This window comes from Mesoplodon densirostris, chromosome 8, assembly GCF_025265405.1.
Source record: "Mesoplodon densirostris isolate mMesDen1 chromosome 8, mMesDen1 primary haplotype, whole genome shotgun sequence".
NCBI classification, from domain to species: domain Eukaryota; kingdom Metazoa; phylum Chordata; class Mammalia; order Artiodactyla; family Ziphiidae; genus Mesoplodon; species Mesoplodon densirostris.
The window spans coordinates 17205434-17225300 of record NC_082668.1 but is presented as its reverse complement, the minus strand read 5'-3'; the positions used below and the strand labels follow the sequence as shown (position 1 = coordinate 17225300).

Sequence of the window (19867 nt, the reverse complement as noted above, 5' to 3'; positions counted from 1 at the left end):
TCAAAATACACACTTATTATGTGTGTATTTAAAAAAAAAGGGGGGGGGGTGGAATTCAGGAGGCAGACTTATAGCTTGCAGTACCTTACCTAGACAACACCAACTCTCCAGGGAGCCATTGTGAGCTTGCCCCTTTCAGTGCTTGTTCCAATGGATGGATCTTATCCAAGCCTGTTACACAGAGCAAACCTGCTGGAGGCGGGTCCCTATTTAGCACCCACTGTGAAGCTGAAGCTACACATTGAAGTTGCATTTGTATGCACACACACACACCACCGACAAAAGGTTCCTAGATAAGAAACTTTTAAATTCAGCTACCTCCCAGCCTTCATCAAAGAGGCTTTTTTGACCAAACTGCCTGAGAAATTCATGTACATAGATTATCGTTTAGAAGATGCCAGGCAAAAAGGAGTGGCCCACCCTTCCTCTTGTTCTTCCTCTCCCCTTCCCTTCCAAGAAGGGTGGCAAATCCCTACCATTTTCCCCATAAGATATTTTAGATAGATTATGTTTTAGAGAGTAGCTCCTGTGCTTTGTCATAAAGCACATAAAGCACAGGAGAACCACAGAAGAGCTCCTCGAGGGTGGGCTGACCAATCTATCAGAATAGGGAAAGAAGGAATTTAACGTCAGAGCTGTTTCTTCAGCTATGGGTCTATATTGGCAGTCATTCGACTGACTGTTCAGCTAGATTCCAGCACTCTGGGGTATCAACCTTCACATGTATGACCAAAATCATTAGTGACCCTTCCCAATGAAAGCCATGGTATTCATGAGGCAAGTGATGTGTGGCACCATCTCTGTTTCTGTTACTGCAGTTTTGGGGGCAACCAAGGGAAACTTGTCCATTCTTCTGGCACAAGCTAAGGAGGAAAACATTTGTGTGTGTGTGCGTGCACACGTGCGTGTGTGTGTGCCCACCTGTGTGCGTGGGGGGGCTGAAAGGTAGAGGGGGACGATCTATTTAAAAAAGATTTTTAATACTCATAGAAATAGCTACGTAACGTATGCCTATCTTGACAGATTTAAAGTGTAAAACCTAAAAGAAATCCTCACGAGTCTTTACCTGAAGGCAACACAGAAAATGCTCTCTTCTTGTATACCAGCATGAAAACAATACATGGACACTGAGTTTCAGAGAAGGCTCTGTACAGCAGGGACAGCTGTTTTAATAGCCTCTGCAGATTTAAGATCTCTCAATGCAGGATTAGTCCTGCAGCACGGCTCTTGGTTTCCCCCGTGTTTAAAGAAAAAAACTCTTCAAAGACATCAGTATGGGGTTAGTGAAACTTTGATAGAAGTTTCTCTGGATCTTTTTGTTGATGCTTAGTTGCAAACTGGACCCCAGAGAGTCTCTTCTGGCTCCTCTGAGGAGACCGTCATTCATTCAGCCAGCTGGAGTGAAAACTAGACAATTTAGAAGCTCATCCAGAACCTTTGCTAGCCCTGCACTATCCATTTCTCATCTCAGTACTTATTTTTCAAATCTCTCGAAGGCTTCTCCGTAGGGTGTAAAAGTTGGCCGTCGTGTCCGAAGGAACAAGCATTAACACTAAGGAATGAAAAGCAAATCAGCATTAAGACTGTCAAGCGTTTAGGGTGAACGCTGGTGAACTGATTTCCCTTCTCACAAATGGACATGTGTGTATACTTATGTAGGAGTGAAGGGAAAAGAATTAGGAAGAATAATGCTCTCAGTTCTGGGCGTATAAATAAAACTCATTTTCTTAGAGTGAAATATTCACCTCTTTAAAAATGCAACCCAGTTTTTACTTATATGCAGTAATTACCACTAGGCTCTACAGACATACTATTTGTCTGTGCTGTTCAGTCAACCTTGAAGCTGGATAATTTAGTAGGTTCTTTTGGAAGGCTTTTTATTTTTTTTCCCCACCAGGACTTGTGGCACCCACCCTGAATACAAATTCTTGGACCCTGGCGCCACGCACAAGAAGCTGTACCATTGTCTATCTACTGGTTTATTTTATTCTTCATCATGATCATAATTAGTGAGCATGCGTAATAATTATCGGGGTGGCAACAATATTCCATAGGCATGAACTTATTTTATATATAAAGTTAGAATCAAGAGACTGTTCTCTTTTAAAAAAAAAATTGTACTGCATATTTTTAAAATGTATATTTCCTAGGCATGACGAAATTAAACCAGGAGCCCATGGCTGGATCAGAGCTGTTAATGAGAAAACCACAGCCTGGCTTCTGTGAAGCCCACTGTGTGCTTGTTTAGGCCTATAATGACCCCGGCACAGAAAGGACTCTCCAACCAGCTTCCACCTTAGAGGTCCTAACAATTGCATACCAACCGTTGAGGATGTACAAACAACTTTTCAGCAAAATTTCTCAATGGAATTGTTTACAATTTGTTTGAAGAATTTTAAAATGTGTCTTTAGAAAGATTTCTAACTTAAAGATTTCACTAGTTTCATCATGTGTTTTCCCTTTACATTTCTTAGGAGTAAGGAAAAAAAAATCACTTATTTGAGATCAAAGGCAAAGGAGACATCATCTCAGTGAGGGAGCAACCTTAAAAAGCAGCACAGATGATTATTTAAAAAATGCTGCCAGCATCTAGGAACCATACAGCAGTGCTAAGAATGTATGTTTTCAAGAGAACCGGAACACTGCCCCCTCAGAACAGTCCCTCGAGCATGTGCCACATTCTATATTTAAACCTGAATGTTATAAAGCAGAAACTAACACACCATTGTAAAGCAATTATACTCCAATAAAGATGTTTAAAAAAAAACACAACAAAAACCTGAGTGTCATTGGGAAAAGATTTGTGGTACAAGAAACTAAAGGCGTGTTTGAAATCCTAATTATTTTTGTGAAATCTTGTTCATAGAGTCAAAACCTCTAGAAAGAAGCTGTCTTGTTAAATATCAAAATTGTTTCCAATGTGAGATGAACCTAAATGTCAATCCGTCCCATCCTTTGCTGGGGTAGTTTCTGACAAATGACACCAGCATTTCAACCTCTTCTCGTTGGTCCTTTCCAACTAGAGGGGTAACAATTTGAAGTAAGATTTCCAAATAATGAGTTTAAACTTTTTTAAGGCAATGTTAATTGGATACCTGCTAGAAGCTGGGCATGTGATTTCACATTTGATCTTCAGTATAAACTTGTGAGGATTAAATAGGCTGATGTGATGTGGGTAATGGTTAAGAACATGGACCCTAAAGCCAGTTACCTCCCAGCTCAAGGATTGGCTCTGGCCCAGGGCCTGATTTTGTAAATAACGTTTTATTGGGACACAGCCACACCCATTTACATATTGTCTATGGCGGCTTTTGCTTTAAAATGCAGAGTTGCATGCTGCAATGTCATCCTCTTTGATTTAGTACTCCAGAGCAGGGAATGGCACACTTTTTCTGGAGAGATCTAGATGGTGAATATGTCTGCTGTGCAGGCAACTCTGCCAAAGGAACTCCACTCTGCTGTGGTTCTGGGAAAGCAGTCTTAGGCAACACATACACACAGATAAGTGGGCCTTTGTTCCAATAAAACTTCTTTACAGACACTGACATTTGAATTTTATATAATTTCCACATCTCACAAAATATTATTTTTTGATTATTTCCAGCCCTTTAGAAATAGAAAAAAAACATTCTTAGGGGGTTTCAAAGCAGGGGATCAGGATTTGGGCTCTGGTTTGCCAACCCCTGCTCTAAAGCACTAACAGAAGCCAGATATTTGTCCCTCAAAAATATCAACAGATATTTCCTCGATCTCCTCCTTCCTGTTTAAGCTTATAGGAAATCCAGATCCTTCACATCTCATTTGGGTTTAGCAACCTGTTACCATTCTTCTTGTGCTTTCTGCTTGTTAATTTGATCTCATACCACACTTGAGGCCCATCCAGCGCTGTCCCTCCCCACCAGCTATAGGCCAGAACCGCTCCAGTATCACCCTTGCACTACATGACCTTTCCTATTAAGCCAAACTGGACTTCTTGCAATCTCTACTTTCTTCTTGTTTCTTTGTACTTTTAGGCATAATTACACAATAGTCCCATGCAACTAAGAGGCAGGATTTTATATATTGAAGCTAAGGAAGCTTGCATGGGCCCTTTCCAAAGCTTGATTCTTCATCTGATATGTGTAGATTTGTAGGTCTTTTCCTGAAATCACACAAAAATTGTCTAAGCTTCAGACTCCACCAAACCTGCCCCACTCTACCATGCCTGGAGCACACTGCGTAACACAATTGCTCTAAGATGTTTCCCTTTCTTCCAACATCTCCTTGAAGCTGTCCTCTTACCACCTAGAAGACAAGTAGCAATTATACCCAGTGGGGACGAGAATTCCCACCGTTCCCCTTTATCCCACTCAAATAACATAATATGTCTAATTAAAAGACAGCCAAGAAAGAGAGAACGGGAACTTACCAGTTGAGTAACAAAAGACAGAATGCCTCTTGTACTGAGTTATTTTCTTTTCTCTTCTCATTATTTTGGTTTTATTAACTTTATCACTACTTGACAAAGATCATTCGCTGATTGTTTTTACTGTAAATAAATGTGTTAATCAACAGACGGGTATTGAATATCTATGCTGTGCGGTGGCATTACAATGAGGTTCCTGCCACTCTATCCTCAATGTGGCATTTTCTTGCAGTTTTCTTAATGGTCCATCCTAGGGAACAAGGCCAGTCTGACAAGCAGCACCGATTCATCTGATGACAAAGCAACCAGGATTCTTCACAAGAGGCCCCAGAGAGCCTTTTATAACTGTCTATCCTCTGAGAATAGTGTTGCGAGCCCTGTGCTCCCAGCATGGAGAGATGGAACCAAACAAAGACAGGTCGGGGATGGAACTCTGAGAAGGTGGGCATTGCTATGATGTCATAAGATCTGGTTTTCAAGCATGGCACTAGAGCAGAGTTTCTCCATCTTGGCACTATGGACTTTTCACACCAGATGCTTCTTTGTTGTGGGGCGGCCCTGTGCGTTCTAGGATGTTTAGCAGCATCCCTGGACTTCACCCGGTAGATGCAATAGCACTGCCCCTCCTCCTAGCTTTGACAACCAAAAATGTCTCCCAACGTTGCCAAATGAATGGGGAGGGGTGTGGAACACCTATCCTAGAAGTACAGCTCGGAAGGATGGAGGAGAGGCAGGATTCAGATGCGTTCTGATAATTCTGCTGAAGCATTTTTGGAAGGTTTTCCCACTCTTGGAATTGCCTTAAGAGCCAGTTTCTGAACAACATATGGAAATGAGGCCCTACTTCAAGCCCATGTTTCATTGCTCATGGTTATATTCCTGGAATCACAGAATTTTAAAATTGGAAAAGATCTTAGAGATTAGCTAGGTTCAAATAATTATGTAACCCACTGAATATCTGAACTTGTCCAAACCCAGCGTGTTAAAGATGTTTTGTCACTAGGACATGACATCCGTGCTAAAGAGAGATTATCAGACGTATTTCATTGTAAAGCATCTAGAACAGCATCATATGCAAAGTAAAAGTCAAAATGTTAGAGTTGTCCTGGGTGCAACTTGGGGTAAGTAGAGAATATCAGCCATAGGGGTTCATCATGATTTAAAACAAACAAAAGAACCTAGAGTATGGTCCAGCCCCAGAGCTGGGAGACAGGTGCTGGGGGAGGTTTAGGGGGTGCAGAGTGAAAACTGGTTCGGCGATATTAAGGTCTACTGCCGGCTGCCATCACAGCATTTTTAGCAAAAAGTCACAGTTTTGTTGCTTGGTCAGGAAAACCTTGTTTCATTTATACAGTATTTCTCTCTCCTAGACACACATCCTGCATTCATTTCCCTGAGATGGTCCACTTAAGTAAAAGTAAACTGAAGGAAAGTCATCTAGAAAACAAATCACCCAGCGGTCTGCTTATTCATTTTTCATAAGCATCAAAACCATCTCTTCCTGGGGCTTCCCTGGTGGCGCAGTGGTTGAGAGTCCACCTGCTGATGCAGGGGACGTGGGTTTGTGCCCCCGTCCGGGAAGATCTCACATGCCGCGGAGCGGCTGGGCCCGTGAGCCATGGCCGCTGAGCCTGCGCGTCCGGAGCCTGTGCTCCGCAACAGGAGAGGCCGCAACAGTGAGAGGCCCGTGTACCGCAAAAAAAAAAAAAAAATCTCTTCCTAAACGAAAGACGGAACAAACACCATCTCTTCCAAAACAAAAGATGGAAGATGGAGGAAGGAAAAAGAGTTTTCAAGGGATTCTCATTTTGTTCCGTCTGGACTGCAATGGAGGAAAGTAAGTGTAGGGAGAACATCCATTTTCCTTGTCTGATGTTTTCCTCTGGGGCTACTTCTGCTGAAGCCTCCCCATCCTCGCCTTCTCCTCACCTCTACTTCATGCTCTTGGCCTGCGGTGTGGGTGGAGGCTTAGGAAGAGGATCTGGGAGACGTCGTAGGTCCTCAGCTCAACCCTCGCTGCTCCCTCCCTCCCTGCCTCCTAAAGCATCCAGAGTGACCTGAGCAGAGCAGGCTCTGTCCTGGCAAGGAGCCTGCAGTCAGCCAGCTGGGTTACACTGTCCCTGGGTGACACTGGGGCCGTGTCACCAGAGCCAGCCCTTTTGGCTATAGATACAAAGCTCACATCCTTTCATCAGCTGTTCAGCAATAAAGCTGGCACTCTGAGTTCCCTTTGTCTTGTCTTGTGTGTCAGTTGGGTTTGAACTCAGGAGGGGAGGAAAAGGGTGTTATTAGCTCCTTAAGATACCAACTGTAAGACTGGGGTTAGAATGGTTTAAATAACCGCGTGAGAACACTGGCCCATTCACACCACATCCCACAACTACATGATCGAAGCCCAGTTAGACCCCCATCTCCAGGCTGAGATACTCAAGAGTCTGGTCTCACAAATGCGGAGATGCCAAGCTGACTACAGGAATGCTATTAAGTACCTCATAATTTTAAAAGAAAGCAACTTTCTCCTTTTGGGGCAAGGATTCTCCCCAAGTTCAAGTGCTGGCTCTGATACGAGCTTAGGTGAGTTTCACCTTCACGGGGCTGTTCAACTGTGACGGTCTCAGAGGTGGTGATGATCTCAGAGGTGGTGATGATAAAACCAGGAATTCTAGGTTTTGTGTTTGTTTTTAAATATGTTACCACCGGTTAGAGAAAGAACCCTGTGAAAACAGAGCAAAAATGCAGAGCCGTGAAACTTGGTGGCCTCCAGGTGGTTAAAGCTAACATTCATTTATTCTATGTATTCCTTATAGAGTGAGACATCATTGCCTATAGAGGACCCTAAGGAATTTAATTTAATGAAATGATCAGAACAACAGCAATTAGAATATAATTGTGTGTACGTAAATATGGATAGGGGAACTTTGATAGAGTTTATGGTTGCTACGTTCATCCAGAATTTTGGCCTACATTATTAATCTGCACTACTATGAAGAAAAGGTTTGTTAGTCAAAGACAAACCATCCTGATGATTTTGAATTACTGAACTCCAAATCGCTGTGGGATCATGAGACGGCACTGTGCGCACATACGACTCTCCGCTAAGCAGGAGCCTTCTGGCCGGCCACATAGCAGGTCTCCTTATTGAAAGATTTATTTTTAATTTTGAACAGCTTCCCAGCATTACCTTTTACGAAAATTAAAATAAGGAGCTGGAATTTTGTCCTATTCAGCAAACCTCCTGGCAGGACTGCTCGCCGTGTCAGAGAAAACACCTCATTGTGTCAGAGGAATTCCCTGTCCACCATTTCCCTAGATCTAGAAGAATTACACCTACTTTTTAAATACAACTTTCACTTTGTTTCCTTCCCAGGCGTAATGTTTTTGCACATTTTCTTCTTCTGGAGGATTTTTGGCCTGTCTTCCTTGTGTTCTTTGTGCCTTCTGGCTTGGTAGGGGTTGACATAATCCCTTCTGGCTTGAATCTTTAAATATACAGAGTCAGAGAAGTCTCCCCACAAAATCTGTGGGAGCCAAGCCTGTCCTCAGTACATCTCCCGGAGGCTACCCTCCGCCAAAGAGAATGACTTCACCTTGTACAGCTGAGGCTTCAAAGGTCCATTCCTAGTTTTAATTCCATTAAGAACACAAAGTAGTGTTGTACTGGAAGATAGCTGGAAGAATACAGGGGGGCTGAACATAAGAATATTGATTGAATCATAAACCAGATTCTCTAGGGGTGCAAAGACCATTCTGCACCTTCTTGAATCCCTGTAACTCAGAGACACTCAACATCCTAGGTTTCCCAGGACCTATGTGCAATATTTCCATTGCTTCTTCCAAAAGACAACTAATAAAAAGCTGGCATTCACAGAGTCCTTGTGATGCTATTAAAACCTCCTAAATTGGGCTTCCCTCGTGGCGCAATGATTAGGAATCTGCCGGCCAATACAGTGGACACAGGTTCGAGGCCTGGTCCGGGAAGATCCCACATGCTGCGGAGCAACTGAGCCCGTGAGCCATGGCTGCTGAGCCTGTGCTCTACAGCTATGAGCCACAACTGCTGAGCCCACATGCCACAACTACTGAAGCCCGTGCGCCTAGAGCTCGTGCTCCACAACAAGGGAAGCCACCGCAATGAGAAGCCCACGTGCAGCAACGAAGATCCAAAGTAGCCAAAAATAGATAAATTAATTAATTAAATAAATTGATTTTAAAAATAATTTAAAAAAACCCCAAAACCTCCTAAATCATACTAGCCTTTGTAGAGAAATAAAAGCGATGACCACAACAGTGTTCACATCCTAGAAGTGCAGAAATAAAAGGCAAAAACATAAGCAGAGGATCTGTTCACACTACATATTTTTAAAGACTGGTCACATCTGTGTAACTGAAACTACCTTCTGGGAAGATTTGTCAGTCTAGCACCAATTCAAAATCTTCCCTCAGTCTTAACTTTTTATTTATTCTAGAGAGTTCAGGGAAAAGTGGAAAAAGAATGACTTTGGATCGGGATACTGGAATACTTCTCACTATGGAGTCAATTAGTACAGATATATTTTACTTAATTATTGAGTGCACTTACTGAAACATTCACCTAAGGGAGAAGTGCAGTAAGAGGGGATAGGATTGTTGGCAATTTATGATCCTTTTCTGATGAAGTGAGTTGTTCTTAAGAGCTTCACAAAAGGATAAACCACAGTCCTTTTTTCCTCCTCCCCTTTAAATCCCCAGAAATAAATAACATGGAGGTGGCAATGTGAAACATGTGGTAGAAATCCAGAATGGAAAATTATCATGAGAAACTGTGGAAACTTCTTTGGGGGAAGAATGGGAGTAAGTGGGTCAGGAACAGAGCCTAGAAATCTCGATTCTAGTTCACACTTTGGAATACCTGATATTCAAGACTGGATAACAGTTCTGCAATTAGCTCAGCAGAAACTCTCCATGAGCAGAAAATGCTTTCCAGTTATCTGAATTAGAAGAGGAAAGTGATGCAGGAAACAAGGTAAATTAACTCTCCTCCTCCACCTGTCAAGTGTGAATTTAACTATGAAAGTGGCTACAAAAGTAGCATGTGTTTGAAGGAACATTTTGTCAACCACACAGAGCAAGCTACCCATTAAACCATTCATCGTTCACAGGCTTACCACCTGGTGATTCCAATAAAGACCCGTGTCAATTATTTTTTAATTTTTAAAATAAAAAAACAAGATCAAAACTACATCCACTAATGCTGTTGTTGGAAAATACAGCAAATGCCAATAGAGCACTCTGTGTTGGTAAAAATCAACTCTATATTCCTAAATAATATGTAAATGCGCTGATATCCGACCATGACCTTGTGATTAAAATGGCCAAGACCCATCCCTTACAAGAGAAGTCTAGCATGGAGTGACCCAACCCAATGTCATCTGTTTTCAGCCAGACACTTAATCATTTAATCTCCACCACCTAGTACAATGCATGTTACACAGTTGGTATCCAAAAAAATATCTGCTGAATGAATAAACATCCTTCTAAGTATCTTTTGTATTATAATGCAGCTCACAGGTTTATGATTAGATCCCTGTAGTTCTTCTTCAACTGGAGAACTTTAGCATCCTTCATGGATATCAACACAAGCTCTTTCTCCATAAATGTTTAGATAAACGATAAAGAGGAGCCAATCCCTACCTGCTTGGTTGGTGGTCACAGTGACGGACACAGATTGGTCTGGGCTAGGGTTATACTTGGACACGCCATTCACTGCCCAGATTTCAAACGTGTAGTTGGTATGAGCCAGGAGGTCAGTGATGGAGACCTTGGTGGACTTCAGTCCGTTCTGCTGCGGGGTGTAGTGGACCCCACTTCCGCAGGGTCGGCACTTGCTGGAGTCACCTGTTCCACATTTCTTGCACACGACATTGTAGGAAATATCCTGGCGGCCACCCGTGTTCTGAGGACTGCTCCATTCCAAGTTCACTGAAGTCTCATTGACATTTGAAATCAAGTTTAGAGGAGCAGATGGTGGACCTGGAAAAAGAAAAAAACAAAACAAAACATACTATCACATCAAGAACTGAAACTAGCCTCTGGAATCTCTTGGAGCTTATATTCTTCTCTGCAGCTACAAGAAGCAAGATGGTCCTGTTTGGCAAAGAAAGCCAAAAGCAAATCAAGCCAGCAAAAATCTTTTAAAAGAGCAATATGATAGGGAATTCCCTGGCAGTCCAGTGTTTAGGAGTCCATGCTTCCTCTGCAGCGGGCATAAGTTTGGTCCCTGGTCGGGGAATTAAGATCCCACAAGCCGTGCAGACCAAAAAAAAAAAAAAAAAAAAGCGCAATATGATTGCAGGCTGTATGTGTGAGTGTCATTCTCCTTCCTGAACAAACAAATGTCGCATTGACCGCCACTCTGAGACTTGAAACAACTCTATATCAAATGGGCTCCAAGCCTGACTTGCCCTCTGAAGTGGCCGGGCTTTTTTTCTCATAACTTATCTAGTCTTAATCTAATCATCTGAAAGATGGGTATACGAATGTGTTTCTAATTCCCAGGGCTGTTGTGGGACTCTGGTAAATTAATAGTTATATACCACTTCTGAAGATAAATGATGATTCCTAAGTACAGTGCATCACCTATATGGAATAAAAATAACTGCACTGTATAGATACGCCTCTTCAGTCTGACATGGCAGTTGAGAGTTAAACTGTTTATGGGTAATTAAGTAGGAACTGGTTTAACCTGGTTGCAGAGACGTCGGAGGTACAGTTGTTGAGAAATCTCAACTCCAGGGCAGGGATTGTGCAAAGACTCCCAAGACCCCATGTCCTGTCCTTCAACTGACCAGGGCTGCACCAGGCTCTTCTTATGATACACATTTCCACTGACATCAAAGGTTTCCAAAATATGTCTGGTGGCAGTGGCTGTTTTGAAACAGAACAACCGATTGCAAACAACATAAATGGTTGGTTTAAAAATAGTAACAATAAATAAGACCACAGACTCACGATGAACCATCTCGATTCTTGCTGTAGATTAGTCTCTATGCCAAGATGTTGTGACACAAACTGTCTTCAGGGAGAAGAATCAGGGTGAAACAGAAAAGGGGGAATTTTTCTAGTCTGAGCTGATTCCAAAGGTCTAAAAGATACCTGCTGCACTCTAAGAAAAAAGTATTGACTCACTGCAACAATTGGAAAGTTCTCTCTTTTCTTTCCTCTTTCCCATTTTGGTGTTCCAAGAAAAATGCCAAAGCAAGGTTCAGTGACAATCTGAGGCTTCTTGCTTACTGTTTCTATTCTACTTCTAATATATTTGTAATGACTGCTTTCAGGGAAATGTGTCCATGTTCCCCAGAAAAAGGAGCTTAACCGGAAGCCTGCATGAGGTCAGGAGAAGCTTCACCTAGTCAACCATAATGGAATATACTGTTCCAGACTAGCCATTGCCAGAGAATTGGAAGAGGTAACTTTCACGAATAAGGAGTCATATTCAGTATTTATTACTTAGTTCACAGTGATGAATGGCTAAAGGATTTTGGTAGTAATATTGAATAAGGGTAATTCACTCTCCTTTTCTCTTTATACAAATTAATTGAAGCCTTTATTTTAACAAGGTATGCAGGACCTCCCAATCTCCCTGGGAGACTAATTACTGACAACCTCTCTCTTAGTGTTAAGACCTGGTCCCCATCCTGAGAACCTTAAAGGAAAGACAGTGCTGTAAAATTTGCATTAAAGGTAAGATTGCCCCCACAGAAGTCCTCAGAAAGAAAGCACAAATTTCCTTCTTGTTTAGATTCCAAATTTATATCTATGGTCCTTAGTAGAGTGATGGAAAACAACAGGATTAAGTAAATGTTTTTTTGAATACATGATTAGAGCTATTTGAAATCACAGACTCCTAGAGCCAGATAAGATGTTAAAGATCATTTGGCTAAATAGTCTTATTTTATAGATGAGGAAATTGAGAGCCAGAAAGCAGAGCTGACAATACTGAAAGTTCCTGCAACCTAATTAGTGACAGAGTCCAACTAAAATCCCACACTCTGGGGTTATTTCCACATTAAAGGTAAAATAACAACAAAATCAGTAGCTTCAGCCAAAGTTTGAGAGGTAAAGATAGGAAAAGGGAAGGTGTATCTTCAATCCTGTTCAAATTCTGTAGATGTTTCTTTCCATGATAGTGAAATTGATGGCTAGTCTGCCACTGAAGTTGACCACAGCTTGGTTCATAAAATGGGTCAAGCCACTGGTTCTTATTTTGCTGTGACTTTCAGGGTTAAATAAGAGTGACTCTCAAATCCATTAACCTCCTTGCCAAGGTTCCTAGTCCACTTTCACATGGGAAAATGTGACACAGTGAATCAAGCACAGAAGCAAAAAGTCAGTAATTAGTATGTAGGACGGGGCATCGCAATGTCTAAACAGAGAAGAAATGGAGCAGAAAACTAAATGGTCACAGGACTCAGAGATATAACGCTGCCACGTGAAAAAAAAATACAAAGATGCTGCAGGGTTTCAAAATGGAGGGCTGGCATGAAAACAAGATGCAGTGCGGAAGAGCCTTCTTCCTTGGGTCAGTGATTCTTAAAGAATCTACCCTGGGGCATATGCTCAACGGAAGACAGAGAACTAATAAGCAAGTTCAAGTTCAATGCTGCCTCCATGAATGGTTTGGTGAATAGTACTGCATATGTTTTATGTTTTGTTGCCATATAGGGAGTGATGGTTACACGGGGGCATAGCAGCAGCTTACAAATTGGACTATAACCAGAGAATTGAGGTGGGGGGAAGGAATAATAGAAATGTGCACCCAGTATGATTATTATTTTGGCCTGCATAAACCTGGGAAAGCACACTTGCTTTATAAATTAAAATCACAATGGTGGTTGTATTGTATTTGAGTTTTTTCTTTTTAAAAAATTTTTGCCAATTAAAAGATGGTAAACACATCACGTGTGTTTCCATGTATAGGGAAGGGCCATCTCTTCCTCAGAAAAGAAAGTATCCTCTTCTCAAGAAAATTTTAAAAAAGCATGGCCTTTAATACAGCCAAGTCAATCTGGGCCCAATGGTCATACTTAACAGCAGCATCTTAAAATAATTACCCGTAGAGAGGACTAGAGAGAATAATACAGGCAACATGAGTAACACTGAGTTTTCTCAATAAACACAAGGCATTCAGAAGGAAAAAAAACTTAACTCTTAGATTATCTTGTCTTCTTTTTTTAAAGTATTGAAACCCAGCAGGACTCTGTAGGGCCTTCCTGGGGACAGATCCCCATGGCCCCTGTCTCTTGTTTGTGGAAAAGCTTTAGCCTCCTAGGCCTTCCCCGAGTTCCAAAGAGCAAATTTAATCAGAGAAGTGGGAATATGCAGAAACAAAGGAAAACAGTCAAGCAAGACAAAATAATAAGAGTTTAGCCATAAAACAAAGTCAAGGACCTTTAATTCCTCCTCAAGGGCTGCAGATAATATCCTGAACCATAGCCTTGACTTGTTCTGCAGATACTAAAACCCCCATCAGGTAAAAGAAGTTAATTCCATGCTGACACAAGCACTAGACCCCAGGCCAGTTGGAACCAGAAGGTCGATGACTGAGATGCCCGAAATATCACCCTGTTACCTCACCATCAACCAATCAGAGAATTGAGCATGAGCTGATCACATAGCTTGAGACTCTCTCCCTCACACTGTCTTCAGAAATCCTTCCCTGAAAGTCATCAGAGAGTTCCAGTCTTTTGAGCATTAGCTGTCCATTCTCCTCACTTGGGGCCTGGCAATAAATGCTGTACTTTCCTTCACCACAACCTTGTGTCAGTAGATTGGTTTTGCCACAGGTCAGGTGAGCAGGCCCAAGCTTGGTTCAGTAATAGCATCATATCTAGATACTTAGGAACAATTAAATTTATGACAAATGCTTGCCTTTCTCATCAGAAATATGTCCACCTCTAAATGTCTCCAATTTCAAATATGAGATTTATAACTAATAGGGATAATCGTACCATTTAATTTTCTAGTCTCCATATTGACATCATATGTACCAAGCATACACCAACATCAGGTAGCTGCAGGTCATTGTGAATTATAGGGTTTTACGTATTCCCAAACTGCCCACTACTAGCCTCAATGTAGGACTAGCAGTAATCCTGCTTATGAGATTATTCCATGTTTCAGGGCATTATTTCTATTTCCTACTCTGTCTGGAACATGTAAAGGGGTCTTGCTAATCAGACACCCAGTACATATCTGTTTCTATCACAGTCTGTGTGCTCCTCAAGAGAAGAATTGATGTCTTCCTCATTTCCCAGTATCTCCTATGATTCCTAGTTCAGAGCAAGCTCAATAAACTTTTGAAGAGTCATGAATGACTGGATGGAAAACTAATAAGGTCCTCTAATGCATCTTCTGCCCATCTACCTACAATGTTATTTTAAGCCTGTGAATTAATACAAGCTTCTCTGAGATAAGGCTGTACTAGCCAGCTTTTCACATACTGATTCATTACCATTAAGCCCTGTAAAGGAGTATCTCCATGTAGCTAGTTTAATTCAAGTTCCTCTTTTCTACATTTAAAAAATACTTTGGGGGTTTTTCTGGTGGCGCAGTGGTTGAGAGTCCGCCTGCCGATGCAGGGGACACGGGTTCGTGCCCTGGTCTGGGAGGATCCCACATGCCACTGAGCGGCTGGGCCCGTGAGCCATGGCTGCTGAGCCTGCGTGTCCGGAGCCTGTGCTCTGCAATGGGAGAGGCCACAACAGTGAGAGGCCAGTGTACCGCAAAAAAAAACCCCAAAACAAACAAACAAACAAAAACTTTGGAACAAGTAGGGAGGGCTATGTATCATATAGAGATGGTTTCTTCTGTTAGGAAGGACTGTGGAATCATTCAATCACTCAACAAATATTTATTGTGTCCAGTATTTGTCACCGGCTCTAGAGGAGGGAGGAAAAAGAAATATTCTGATTCATTTTGATACTTTCCTGGATAGTTGAAGGAAGGGGCAGGAAATCAAAGGGGGAAGGAAGAGACTAAAGGAAGTTAAATATGGGCCATGTGAGCGTCAGGAGGATGGAAAGGCAAGTACTCTTTCCTCTCTTGTTTTTACAGCTCGACAACCAGCCAGTATGGCTGGAAATTTAAAATGTGGGCTGTATCAATTGAAGTTTTGTTAATTTGGGATTGGTCATTATGACTTTTCTTCCTCCATCTTGACTTCAGGGAATGATTTCTTCAGGCATGAAGCTATGGAAAACTTTATCTCTGAAGACAGTTAATTTTAATGCTTTCATGGGCCTTTTCCTTATTAGCCTTTATAGAAGTATGGTTTTTCTTTTAATTTTACTTTTATGAGCAAAATTAAGACATTTTAAAATACAAATCAATCAAATACTGAAGTATATTTAAGGGGATAATAAAAATCCTTCCTTTACATTTTTGGTTTTATTTGTAAAACCTGCTTGATATTCACATATAAGCCTAAGGTTCTCTCTTCCTGCATCAAAGAATGGGGCTAGCATGCTAAACTATTTTAAAGTTCTCATGTTTAGAATGCCTTTCACATTTTTAACATAATTTAGTGGCATGGGTAATAGCTTAACTACTAGAACAAGAAGTCAAAGGCAATAACCCTTAACTTACTAACCCTTTAGAACAACATTCAACAAACCTCTGTAAAGGGTCAGATAGTCAATATTTTAGCCTTTATGGGCTATATGGTCTCTGTAGCAACTGTTCAACTCTGCATGGTACCTTGAAAGCGATCATAGACAATACCTAAACAAATGCGTATGACTGTGTCCCAAGAAAATTTTATTTGCAAAAACAAGGGCAGCTGAATTTGACCCTCAGACCATAGTTTCCCAAGCTCTGCTACAGGGACTTTGACAGGAGCAAAGCACTCTCTTTCCAGAAAGATGATCACTCATAATTTTGCACATAATTCTAGGGACTTCAAGCATACTCTGAACTAATCTAGGGAGATCACACCCCTGATTTACACACTTATACAGGTCAGGTAACAACTCTGGCTTCTGAAGTCCAAGTTACACCTACTTTCTTTGATTAAGGAAGGAATAAAATACAGAATAGTATGGCCTATTTTTTGGGTTTCTCATTGCTCTGACAGAAATAGCCTCTGTATTTCTTGCCACTGTGGATAAATTTAATGAACATCCATTTGCTTCACTAGTGTGAAAGACTTTCTGTATCGCACAGCAGGTACTGGTGGAAGGTGCTACAATGGGTAATTATTATTTTCTAGTGGGATGTCAACTTGCATTCAGTTGACAGGAGTTTGACAGTATGAAGTCCCCAAGAAACTGTAGCCAAATTACAGCAGAAGCAAAGGACTATCGTATCATATCATGTTATATCATAAAAGAAATCTTGATCTTCCTTAACCTATCATGTGCTTTCCTCTGGGAAAGGACAAGCTTTCAGAAATGAACCACACACTATCTAGAGAAATTAAATGAATGTGACATCTAAGAAGGGCAATATTCCAAGCATCAAAGAAAATTCCAGTAATTCCACAAATCATAATTCTTCCCTCCCATATATTAGACTAAAGTGTAATTCCTGGGTAATTTAGAAAACATACTTGATGGCTTATGCCAGGATTTAAAGTAGCCCATTTAGGACAACCTGATGTTTTATAAATACACATGAAATCTGTAGGAGCCTTAATAAAATGGTTCAAAAAGTATCAGCCAACAGTAAATCCAAAGTCAAAAATACCTCCATTGAGAACTTGGAGTTATAAACCACCCCATGGAAAGTCTAGGTCAGGATAATTGCACCTTATGTACCCCATTCCAAAGTCACAAGTCAGGTAAAATTCACTTCTTTATTCTTAGAGCAAGTAACTGAAATTTCAGCAAATGATGGAACCCACTTTGAGAAATGCATTTAAAAGTAGGTTCTGCAAAAGAGTTTAAATCTATATGGACACAAGGTGAAATGTGCCACATAAACCTGAAATTTCTGTTACTTACAACAACTGGAATTAAAGTGCCAACAGACTCCAGGACCAAAGAGTAAAAATAAGTCAAGTTTAAAACTCACATTGTCAGTAAAACTTTAAACATGCAACGCAAATTCTTTAGACTTGGTAGTTGTGCCTGGAATTCTGTCCCCTGGCTTCTTCAATAGCAGCCTCTTCCCCGCCTCCCCCGCCCCCTGGGGGGGGCGTGTCTCAGCTCAAATCTCACCTGACCACTCTCCGCAAAGTGAAATTCTTCCCTTTCCTCTATTTTAACCCTGTCTCATGAACTTTTTTTTTTCTTTCTTGTGAGAATTTTACATTATCTTGTTTATTATTCCCATTAAAACAGAAGCTCTATGAGAACAGGAATCTTTTCTCTTTTCTGGTTTATGAGCATCTTCCAGACCTTAGAAAAATGCCAAAGGTGTAGTAGATGTTTACTAAATATCTGCTGAACAAGTGAATGAATGATGATTCTTTAAGCCCAGTCAGGCTCAATCCTCAGAAGCATCACAGCCACAGCACTTGGGTATATTACATCGCAAAAGGCAAAGGTGATGGGGGAGGAAAAAACGGCAATTACATGCTAAAAGCTTTAAAAAAAAGTCTGCAACCAGGGCTAGGAGATAACTGCTAGGAAACCAAAGTAGCCAGGCTCAAGTATAAAGCAGCTTCCAAAGCTATCACACACTTTTAATACTTAGCTGATTTTTAATCACCGTTTTAAAATTCAATGCCTGTGCCATGAAATTAATTCTGGATATGGAAGAAACATTCCCCCAGAGCATGGGCAGAAACATAATTCTTAAATGATCAATTTCTTGAAGCGCTACTGTCATGCTACTAAAATGCCGAGGCACCCAGGACAAGACAGAGCTTCCGAGGAAGAGGCTCCTCGGGTCTTGAGTTCCATTTCGTAAGGCTTCATTAATCATGTACAACTTTTGGACTGTCAATAAGACTTCAGTGCCTTAGCTGTAAAACCCTCTAACCCTTCAGATAAGCCTTTGTTAATCTCTCTCCAGCTGAAAGACAGGTTATAAGGCAGAATAAACAGTTGGGGTGTGTTAAGTTTTGACTCTGAAACAAAGCCCATGCATCCCCCCTGACAGTTATATATGTGTCACTACTAATTGCCTTCTCTCAGACTTTGCTGCCCTGGGTGAGTTTACACGAAGACTGCTGCTGGGACACCTCTTCCAAGATGTATGCACAGTGCATAACCTTTTATAGCGGCAGTTTATGTGTTTAACAATGAATAGAGTCAAAGCAGAACTGCCCATTATTAAAAAAAACAGAAACATTCCAACACATCAATCACTTATTACTGTCACGAAAAATTCTTGGTTTCCTGTAGAGCTAACTCCTTGCTGAAATTTTGCTACCACCTATTTTTTTGGTATATCTATTTTTCCTATTCTACACCCAGGAACCATCTGTCTTTTCTTTACTAGGTTAATTGAAGTTGGAGTTTCTTTATTTTAAGATGACTAGTTTATGGCTGAAGTGCTTTATACAGTTAACTCTCAGTTATACAGGAAGAAGTTACAGTATGAAAGACCATGAAAAGTAATTTTTTAAAGAAATTTTTAAGTATTTTACTTTAGAATTAGCTAGCTTGTGAATTCATCTCTTGCAAAGTCCTTTTTCATCCTTTATCTCATTTAATCCCCATAATAAAATCTGGCAGAAAAGTATTTGTTACCCCAAGCAATCTGATGACCAAAAACTAAGATATGAAAAGTGAAGCAACTCACCCAAATTCACACAGCCCATATGTGCGAAGATAGGATCAGAAAGCCTGATTCAAAGGCTAAAACGACCCCCTTCCCAGAGATACAGACAATTCAAAGGAAAAATGAAGCATATCTACGAATTCTTTGTGGACCCAGCTGGAGTGTTCTCACATTTCTCCTGGCTGCTCTGCCCTCCAGGCTACAGTTTGCTGGCATTACCTCCTGGATGGTGCTCTTGTCTTAGCTGAGATGTCCCCTCTGCCTGATTCCTACATTCCACTCAAGAGTAGGAGTTTTTGTTAAAGATGCTTTCCTGGGTGGAAGGTCACGGGAGGGTGGGGGGCAATTCTATCTATGCAACAGGCCTCTCCCCTCAGTCCATCTTCTGCCGAGCTGTGGATGGCATGTAGAGCAAGAGTCAGCTATGACAGGAAAATCAAAATGCTGATAGCAGAGAAGGCATCCACTTCTCACCCCAGGGGATCTCAGGAAAGTGTCTAATTGACTTTGTTTCACAGAAGCGTGCTGTGCACAGCCACTGTAGGACTTCCATGAGTCGTGTCAAAAGTGCTATCCAGAAATGACGGGGCTCGGGTGATAACAAGCCATTCTTAATTATTCATGGTGGTGGAAAAATTGTAATAACCTGGCTAAATGGCGCTGGCAGAAGAGTCAAGTCTTTCACTTAGGCACACATTCGTGTTCCTCAAACATATGCATTTTTCAGCTGAATCCACACTGTACTATGAATCCCGATAA

The 19867-nt window shown here is 41.2% G+C and overlaps 1 protein-coding gene across 2 annotated transcripts in view; it reads right to left on the bottom strand.

The window, feature by feature from the left end:
- EPHA4 (EPH receptor A4) overlaps window positions 1-19867 on the bottom strand; it is a 145593-nt gene that overhangs the window by 51958 nt on the left and 73768 nt on the right. For both annotated transcript variants that reach the window (XM_060107434.1, XM_060107435.1), the window contains exon 5: window positions 10076-10414. In XM_060107434.1, coding sequence (XP_059963417.1) covers window positions 10076-10414 — 339 coding nt within the window. The remainder of the gene's footprint in view (window positions 1-10075; window positions 10415-19867) is intronic.